The 9,877-nt window shown below is 36.4% G+C and overlaps 1 protein-coding gene across 2 annotated transcripts in view; it reads left to right on the top strand.

Moving 5' to 3' along the window:
* The first annotated feature begins 824 nt into the window (after positions 1–824).
* The window catches only part of slc25a20 (solute carrier family 25 member 20), a 31,870-nt gene continuing 22,817 nt past the window's right edge, over positions 825–9,877 (top strand). Inside the window, exons 1-9 of one of the 2 annotated variants that reach the window (XM_088338329.1) lie at positions 825–953; positions 1,028–1,143; positions 2,565–2,657; positions 2,746–2,873; positions 2,947–3,037; positions 4,377–4,494; positions 6,960–7,032; positions 7,111–7,220; positions 8,734–8,858. In XM_088338329.1, coding sequence (XP_088194455.1) covers positions 1,039–1,143; positions 2,565–2,657; positions 2,746–2,873; positions 2,947–3,037; positions 4,377–4,494; positions 6,960–7,032; positions 7,111–7,220; positions 8,734–8,858 — 843 coding nt within the window. In that variant the 5' untranslated portion in view covers positions 825–953; positions 1,028–1,038. The remainder of the gene's footprint in view (positions 954–1,027; positions 1,144–2,564; positions 2,658–2,745; positions 2,874–2,946; positions 3,038–4,376; positions 4,495–6,959; positions 7,033–7,110; positions 7,221–8,733; positions 8,859–9,877) is intronic. The other variant, XM_088338330.1, reaches the window with a different exon arrangement.

Below are 9,877 nucleotides of genomic sequence, written 5' to 3'. Positions count from 1 at the left end.
ATAAGTTATCCGCTCATGAGGTCGTACATTATATTTAATAAATTAGCTTATTTGATGAAGCTGTTTTAAGATTACACTGCAAAAGAATACAAAACATATAAAATAAAGTAAAAAATCTTGCACATTCTTTGCTGATTTTATTTATTATTTTACTAAAAAAATAAACAAATTAGAACATAGTTAAAAATAATTGTTCTAATGACATTTTTAGTTTTATTTGTTGTTTCTTTTAGGGAAAATCGTAAAAAATTTTAGAAATATAGCAAAATCCCAATTAACAGCAAAATTATAAACTTAAATAATTTACCTGTATTACTACCCACGGCGACCACATACAAAAAAACTGTTAAACTTTCAAAGAAATTTAAAGGTCACAAAAAAAAACCACAAAAAATACAAATAAAAAAAGCAAACGGGTATTTGGAAAAAGTTTTAAACAATTTTGATAAATTTTGTGCCTTGGGATTTTTTAAATATAAAAAGGAGCCTTGGTTCCTTAAAGTTTGCAAAACACTTAATAGAAATTAATTAATACATATACCTCATCTCATCTCATTAGCTGTACCGCTTATCCTCATTAGGGTCGCGGGGTAATAAATATACTGTATGTCGAAAATATTTTCAAAACAGGTACAACAATAAATAGTTATCTCTAATATTTAGTGCAGTAAAATGTTTGATGAGTGATACAATTTATATAAAATGTTTACATTTCTTTATTTGAAAAAAAAAAATATAAATAAAAAAAAAGGTTAAATTGCATGTGTGTGTAAATATTTAAAAGCCTACAAAGTGAGCGCTCAAGTAAATAGCCGGAAACAAAAAGGTAACGTACCGCACTCGCGTTGTGTTGCACTCAAATGCGTCCGGGTCTATATGTGGGTGAAAGGTCCAGCGGTTAGATAGCTACTCACTTGCAATAAGTCCTTCCGTAGCTGTAAGAGGCCGAACAGGTGAGCTCTTTTTCTTCTTTATATGTACACACAACCTCAAATTCCAATAATATTTCGTGTTTTTCTCCTGAAAGGAAAAGTCAAAATGTCAAAACAGCCGCAGCCGATCAGCCCCGGGAAGAACTTCTTCGCTGGAGGTTTCGGCGGAGTCTGCCTCGTCTTTGCCGGTCACCCCCTCGATACTATAAAGGTAAATCGAGTGTGCATGAATCGCAACATTTGTACTGCGTTTCCATCTCAAACTCGGCTGCAAAACTCAAAACGGCGTTTTAAATGCTAAGAAAGTGATCGGTGTGTACTTTGACCCACGCCAGTGACGTGAGGCACAGTCAAATATTAAAAATAAATAAACCTATGTCTTATTCATTATATGAATGACAGATAAGGAGGGTAATGCAGAAACTGTAAAATAGAAACATTTTCTAATTTCTTACCTTTCTTTACAAACAATTTCTATTTTCTTCTTTTGAATTAAAGTTTCAATACGAGATAGGATTATTGATTTGCTGGACTTCGGTTAGCCTGTAAATACTGATTATATTGTTTAAGGTGTACTGCAAATCAGAATTATTGATCTAACTATCGCCCTCTGCCATGAGGCAAGAGAATTGCATGCCTCACTCCACAGCTGCAGGCGTGCAGTACAGTAATATATTAGATCCTGATTTTTTAAATTAGAGTCAAAAGATTGCTAATTATCAGTTGTAAAAAAAGTTAATCAACAAGTAAAAAATACTGGGTGGCTTGACTTGCTGTTGGATTGCTTTTACTATTACGAATTCTATTATTTGGGGCTAAGGTGTGTGTCAAATCAGATCCTTCTAATCACTATCGCCCTCTGCCATGCTTCTGCATCTGCATACACCAAGCTAATTAATATGTAATATACTAATTCCATTAATAATATTGTATTTGTATTTGTCGTTATTATTTTTTTCTTTTCAATCATGTTGCGTTAAATATCACTTACAAAATAGGCAAGTCAACTGTACAGAAAAAAAGAGATTTCCATTTAGAAATTATCACATTTTTTTTAATATAGATGTTTCAGTTTCTGGGGTTTTATTTTAAATTTTCCATAGCTCTCTTTACTGTGTAAAACCAGAGATAAATAGGCATTTTTTGATAAAATTTCTTAAATGGGATTGTATGTGAACCAAAAGCGTGAGTTACGATGGCCTTAACAGAACATTTGAGAATCCGTATATTCAAAATTTAATGTGAAGATTAAGCGATTTTGAAGAAGAAAATCCAAATTGTGAAATTAAATGACAAAAAACTTAAGTATAAGAATTTTATATATTTTAATTTTTAATATTTCCATAATGACAGCTAAGGTTGTGCCTCACTCACCCCTCCTAACTGAACATCACTGCCTAACATGCAGTTGTCATGTATGCAAAATCAATAACAAAACCCTTGTTCAATATATTTTTAAATCCAATGCATATTTTATAACAAAATGGTAGTTTTGTAGCTACCAAAGCCTTGGTGTCAAATACTCAGCATCCCAACAAAGCTTGCATTTCCTGTCGTTTAAATACAAGCCCATTTTTCTTTGTCAAGCTACTCCTATGAGATGATTATTTTGCTGCAAAATTGTTTCCTCAGGTGCGTCTACAGACTCAACCAAAGCCCAAACCAGGAGAAAGCCTCATCTATGCAGGGACCATTGATTGCTTTAAAAAAACTTTAGCTAAAGAGGTAATTAGTCATGCAACACGTTTTCCAATCACTGAAAATATATAGATATATGGAGGTTCTGATACAAAACCTACTCAACTCTTTTTAGGGAGTCAAGGGGCTCTACAAAGGTATGGCTGCCCCCATTATTGGAGTAACGCCAATGTTTGCCGTCTGCTTCTTTGGTTTCGGTTTGGGCAAAAAATTGCAACAGAAAACACCCGACGATATCCTCACGTAAGTTGCTGATCTACTTTGGTTGTTGGTTGTTTCCAGCAATGATAGTCATAATTTTGCCTCCCTCCTCTAGGTATCCACAACTTTTTGCAGCTGGCATGTTGTCCGGGATCTTCACTACAGCCATCATGACTCCTGGCGAACGGATTAAGTGTCTACTTCAGGTAAGCCTAACCAGCATCTTTCTGTTAATTGCTACCAGAGCGAATGAAGAGTGACAGCCTCTAAATTTGGGGAGGGCAACATTTTTTAGTGAATGTTGCGTTTGGTTGAAAAATTTCAGGATCAAGAAGAAAAAACTGATAGATTTTGATGTTTTTGTATCTGCTGACACAATCTCCGTCCGATACCTCGGCAATTCGAAAGGAAAAAATGTGACATACACTACTATTCAATGGTTCAGAGTTCCCTAGAAATATCCTCTTCTAGTTTGTGAAATAAATGCTTTACAGGTCCTCAACTAACAACCCGGTTGTATAGTAAACGTAAAACACCAGTGTCACCATTTAAAGCGAAGCGGTGATTTCGAGATGCTGGCCTTCATGGCAGAGTGGCAAAAAAAAGCCATATCTGAAACTGGCCAACGAAAGGAAGAGATTAATAAGGGCAAAATAACAGAAAAAAACAAGTCATTTGCTTAATAGAAGGTACTCATTCAGATTCAGATCTACTTTATTGTCATTCTAGTACACGTGTATACAGAACGAAATGTCGATACATCTGACCCGCACAGTTTCCCTGAATGTACAGATATAAATAAAATGTTGTATTTCATTGAAAGCACGAAATTGTCCGGGTGACCCCAAATCTTTGAACTGTCGTGTCAGCCTATCTGATATTTTTCATATCGTCTCAAATTTTAAAGATTTTTTTCCACATTTTATTTTACCAAAAACAGTCGTATCGTGCAAAAAATTAAAGGAGAAATTCTTTATTTGACTGTTTTGTCAAATTGTTTTTGACACAAACACAACTAAATGAAATAAACATGAAATTTGACGATATGTATTAAAAATACAACAGTAGTAACTCAATTGTCGTTTTCACAGTCTTCCACTTTTTCTTGTCATTAACTTTCTTGGGACGTAGTATTATCGGCAAAAAAAGGCATGAAAAGCACTTAATCACAATAGAATGGGATCAAGTCCCTCTCAAATACAATCAATATGGCGCAGAATGACTGAACAGTAAGAAGAGATGGAGCGAGCCATTTGGGTGGCTATGCCTGTCTTACACCCTCTGTTCAATTTGTTTCATAGATGTACAAGCTGACCCACTGATTTCAGTATTGTATTCTATGGTTACAAATTTGGTTTGAATGCAAACATATACTAATCTAAAAATGAGAGATTATTTAACAGAAATTCTGAGTAGGAAAAAAATCATTAGGTTTTCAAAATAATACAGTGAATCATAGAAGTAGTAATAAAACTGTGAGTTTATTATGAATTGAATATTATGAACAGCATCAATTAATAGATGTTGCTATTTATGTGTTTGTAGATCCAGGCTTCCTCGGGGACTGTAAAGTATGCCGGGCCGATGGACTGCGTCAAACAACTCTATAGGGAGTCCGGAATCAGAGGAATTTACAAAGGCACCGCTCTGACTCTCATGAGAGGTGTTTCTTTGTTTTTTGTTGTTTTGTTTTGTGCCACTGGTCTTAAACTGTTAATTAGGGTTCATTTATGTGCGGTTAGGATCATGGCTGGTGAGGCACATTTAGATTTACAAATAAATTAGCATACATTTTACTCATCATTTGATTAACAATTTATAGACCTTAGCATAGAAAAACGTGTTGTCTTAACCTAACCTATAAACCAAGTCAAATCATGTTTAGTTGTATAGCTCTTCATCACAAAATGTCTTAAAGGACTGCACAAACCACAATTACTCCATCCCCTGATCTTAAACCAACATGCGTGCAATGAATAACTAGAAACCTCAACATGAGGAAACTAAGAAACCTCACAGGTGGTAATACCCCTTCTAAAGGGACCAGGCTGCAATAGCTTTTGCATTGGGTAACAATACACAAAACATAGTGAACATCAATAAGTTAAACGTGGGTAATATGTTAAAAATATCACGAAAGTCCATGACAGCAACAACACCTCGAGCCTGTAAAAATTGTCCAACTAGTCCATGACAGCAACGACGCAGCTTCCCATCTCTGTTGGCTGGTCGATGCAGACGTTGACATGCTTCAGGTTGAGATGCTTGTCGGTTGACTCATCTCAGTACGTCCTTCTCCCTCATTTTACCACAAGCCAGGTAGCAGCAAAGGACAGGAAAAGAAAAGTATGAGGTCGGCATCAATCACAAGCTGTAAAACAGAAGTGTGTCTTAAGTCTAGATTGAAAAAACTTCCACTCAGGTTGCAGATCTTAACTCTGGAGGCAGAGAATTCCACAGCACCAGGGCTTAGATGGAGAACGCTCTTGAGCCTGCAGATTTCTTCTTGGCTCTTGGAATCACAAGTAGAGCAGATTATCTTTGGGTGCAAGCTCCGTGCAGGAACGTAGGGGAAATCAAATCAGAGAGATAACATGGTGCAAGTCAATGCAAACTTTTCTATGTTGGCAAGAAAACCTTAAAGTCACATCTTAGGCGGACTAGGAACCAGTGCAAGTTAGCTAATATAGGAGTGATATGTTCAAACCTTTTTTTCTTAGTCAAGAGTCTTGCTGTCGCATTCTGAAGACTTTTGATGCTAAACATCGAAAGACCAGAGAGCAATACATTACAGTAATCATGTCGAAAAGTAATAAACGCATGGATTATAATCCCAGCATCTGATTGCGACAGAATAAAAGTGTATGTGCCGCCTTTTTTAATAAAGCATCAATAGATTGGTAAAGCCTCCTTGATGGGAACAAAGTCCATGCATCGAGGGAAAAAAATGGATGGTTGACTTGCTGATAGCTTGCTAATATTTTCATTTATTTTATTTTTTGAGGCTAAGGTGTGCGCCAAATCTTAGGTCTCACTATTGCCCTCTGCCATGAAGCAAGGAAATTGCGTGCCTCACTGCTTATGTTGACGCTCACAACAGTAATACACACTGCTCCTTATGTATAAAAGCGTCAATAGATGGATAATCCTCCATTTTTTTAAGAAAGTCCATGCAACGAGAAAAAAATACTGGATGACTTGCTGTTAGCTTGCTAATACTATCTCTAATTGTATTATTTTAAGGTGAGGTGTGTGTCAAATCAGTATTCTTGGTCTCACAATCACATCCTGCTATGAGGCAAGATAATTGCATGCCTCACTCTGCATCTGCAAACGTTCAGCACACTAATACGTTGCATACTAATTATTATATTAATAATATAATGGGAAAATTCAGCGATTTTGAAAAGAAAAATCCAAAAATTAAAGTTAAATGAGAAAGAATTAAGATTGAAAAAATATTTAATATATTTTGTATTTCCATGATGACAGGTGAGGCAAAGTCTATTAACTCCCCTCACTGCATGCCACTGTTTGATATTGCGAGTTTTTGATTATTATATAAATGCACTCTTGCACACATTATCCATTTTGAACGAGTAAAGACTATTAGATCTCACATTGGAAGCTCAGTCGTAGCATACCATACAGTACCATACAGTAGACTGTTTACAGTGTGGGAAGGGGGACATGAAGAGCATGCTGGGATTCACACATACGCACCGGTTTGCCAGGTAGAAATCTGGGAGCGGCGAATGGCAGCCTGTACTGTACTTTATTTTATGCTTCACATCCTGAAACACCTATTTATCTAGAGGCAATATTTTCCCCTTGAGGTATTTCGTAACCTGAAACTTTCGTATGTAAAGACATTCGTAAGTAGAGTTTACACTGTACAGCGAGCATTTAAGATAAAAGAACCGGGCCCGAGGTTCAGGCTGAACCTTACAAAATCTACCTTCCCAAATGACTGTGTTTTAAAATCTATTCTATTAACCTCACATTCCTGTCTTGCTCGTGTAGTCTTTGTATATTTTCATGGTGACAAGTGAGGCACAGGTTACTTGACTCCCCTGACTGCACGTCACTGTCAGAGTTTGACAATCTGTTGTATGTGCTGACTTTCAGATGTCCCCGCAAGCGGTATGTACTTCATGTCCTACGAGTGGTTAAAGAATCTCCTCACGCCGGCAGGGAAGAGGTGAGAAATCGACAGGTCGATCTTTGGACTCCTTTCGTACTTAAAAAAAAATGTTTACGTAAACTCTCTGTCATCCAGTCATGACGAGCTCAGCGTTCCCAGCGTGCTCTTTGCCGGAGGGATGGCAGGAATATTTAACTGGGCCGTGGCCATTCCCCCTGACGTGCTCAAGTCCCGTTTCCAGACAGGTAAGCTCACCACCAAAATTGTAACAAAAATTAGCTCATGGTTTGAAAAAATGTTGAAGATCTCTGCTATACACATTACAGCAATATTTAGTGGTCAAATTTAAAGTTTTCTTTAAATCAGGGGTTTCCAACCTTTTTCAAGCTGAGAGCTACTTTTTGTTTCTAATTGGCGCAAAGGGGACCCAGTTTGACATGCATTTCTAAAAAAACTTGACTTGTTATTACTATGTTGTTACTATGTAATTACCCAGCTCATTATCAGAAGTGGGGTTATAAAGACACTGTCAACCACTCAAAAAAAATGTTACTAGAAAATCACAATGACCCAGCACTCCCGGACTATTTTCAAACCAGGTACGCAGGGACCTCAACTGCCCTTAGGAGGCACTCTGGAGCACCACGATAGAGACCTCTGCTTAAAATGCTACCATTAAAAAAAAAAAAAAAAAAAAAAAAAATCGGAAAATTTTCCATATCCATTCTTAAGTTTGATTTACAATGTTTGTCAGCTTTGCTGATGAATTGTGATCGATCTGAGGAACCCTTATGTCAGTTTTCTTTCGACATCGTTAAAATGTTGCTGACTAATATTTTCTTCCACAAAAACAATGTCAACCAGAATATTTTGACTTATGGGACTGGAAAAAAACAAATTGTAATGAGGGAGAGCAACAAAATCTGTAAGCTAGCTAGCTTAAATGGACTTGCATTGAGCTGTAGTACGCAGTCCGCTACCTGACTATGTACTGTTTATCAAACATAATTTATATTAGTGGTATATAATTTATATTAGTGAGAATAAGTGTGTTCTTATGTGTGTATATATATATATATATATATATATATATAAGGTGTTATGAGAAGTTAGCGCAGTTGATTTGCTAATTTTCTGAAAATTACAAAAGTGCTTGCAAAATATATTGAAAACCTTAAAAACAAATGTGTGAGCTAGCGGGTATTTTTGGCTTACATTAGCATTTCACTAGCACATGGTGGACTTCGATTTAGCAACATAGTTTATTTAGCAAGCTAAGTACGCTTTAACGTCTATCACTAAAGCAAATAGAGGACTGCTTGCAAAATTCTTAGCAAGTGGGGAAAAAAGGATTTATGAACTAGCAGGCATTTTAGCTCACGTTAGCATTCTTTAGCACACCGTAGATTTACATATAGCAACATAGCTCAAATTAAAATGGTCATGTTCCCATTTGTTTTAATATGTTTGTGAAGTAGACAATTGCAATGTAACTTTCTAAAAACGGCATATAAAAATGGACTCCAGAGAAATGTAAATGTAGGAAATGAAAACATGTCTGAGTGTAAATTTTTGGTTAATGTCAGCATATAGTTCATACACGGTAACATCGTGGAGTAGATTATATACTGTTTGGCAAACAAAGTTTGAATTACTGACATTGACTGCTGTTTAGTAGTAGATGTCAATGAAATTAGCACAATCGTTCTGCTAAGATCTAAAAACACATGCATTTTGAACTTCTGTCAATCCCGTTAGCTCCTGAAGGAAAGTATCCCAATGGATTCCGGGATGTTCTGCGAGAGCTTATCCGAGAGGAGGGCATCGGTTCCTTGTATAAAGGTTTCAGTGCTGTCATGCTTCGAGCTTTTCCTGCAAACGCTGTGAGTATGACTTTAATTTTTAACTCTGTATTTATTATAGTTTTCAAAATGTTAGGTTGTGCCTTAAAGACCTCTGCATATTTTAGATGTTTATTTCAGCTTTTGCACTCAAAACGCTCACATTTTAAATATATTTTTCATTCATGTGCAGTACATGTTGATTGGATCAAGACTCAAGAACATATTTTGTTAATTTATTTATATCCTTACTTGGCATGTGAAAGAGGAAGTTTTCCTTTCCTTGCTTTTTCCGGTTTGTGCGACGCAACGGTTAAAATAAAGCAAAACAAGCAGTTTTTTTATTACAATAAAACTAAAGGAAAAATGAATATTCAGGGCGGTAATGGTTTGACAACCACGCTTTTAAAACAACTGACATTCATTTATATATCAGAGGGGTTGATCATGGTGGGCTGTGACAAAAATGAAACATAATTCAGTGGAAAATTCCCCAAATCTCACTTTTACACCAGTCCCTTGTCCAGACTGAATCCTGTAGGTCGTTGTGTTAGGACTCAAGGTCTCCTTTCCAACAGTAAATCAGACCATCACTTAGAACAATGTAGAGATTATATCACGGCTATATGGCTACATTGAGTTGTCAAGTTAATAAAACAAGAAGTACCGTGTTTTCCGCACTACACCGAAATGGGATTTTGTGATCTTTTTTCAGGTATAAGGTGCGATGGACTATAAGGTGCATGGAAGTAAAACTCCAGTAAAAGCTGGTGTTGCATGAAAAATACATTTGAATTGAAATAATTTATTTCTCATCTCATCTCATCAGCTGCACCGCTTATCCTCAGTAGGGTCGCGGGGGTGCTGGAGCCCATCCCAGCAATCATCGGGCAGTGGGCAGGGGACACATAAATTAACATGATGACATCTGGTTTCACAACTAAAACAGTTTTAGCAACAGACAATGCACATTTTTACCTCAAGAGGGCACTCGAAAAGCCTTCCGTAGGTTTCTCAAAGGCAGGATAATTACCGTTTGCAGTATTTTTATTCGTAACTAT

The sequence above is a fragment of the Urocampus carinirostris genome, chromosome 6 (assembly GCF_059441175.1).
Source record: "Urocampus carinirostris isolate Australia breed hairy pipefish chromosome 6, RoL_Ucar_1.0, whole genome shotgun sequence".
NCBI classification, from domain to species: Eukaryota; Metazoa; Chordata; class Actinopteri; order Syngnathiformes; family Syngnathidae; genus Urocampus; species Urocampus carinirostris.
The sequence above is the reverse complement of the archived record's forward strand: the minus strand, read 5'-3'. Positions and strand labels throughout refer to the sequence as shown.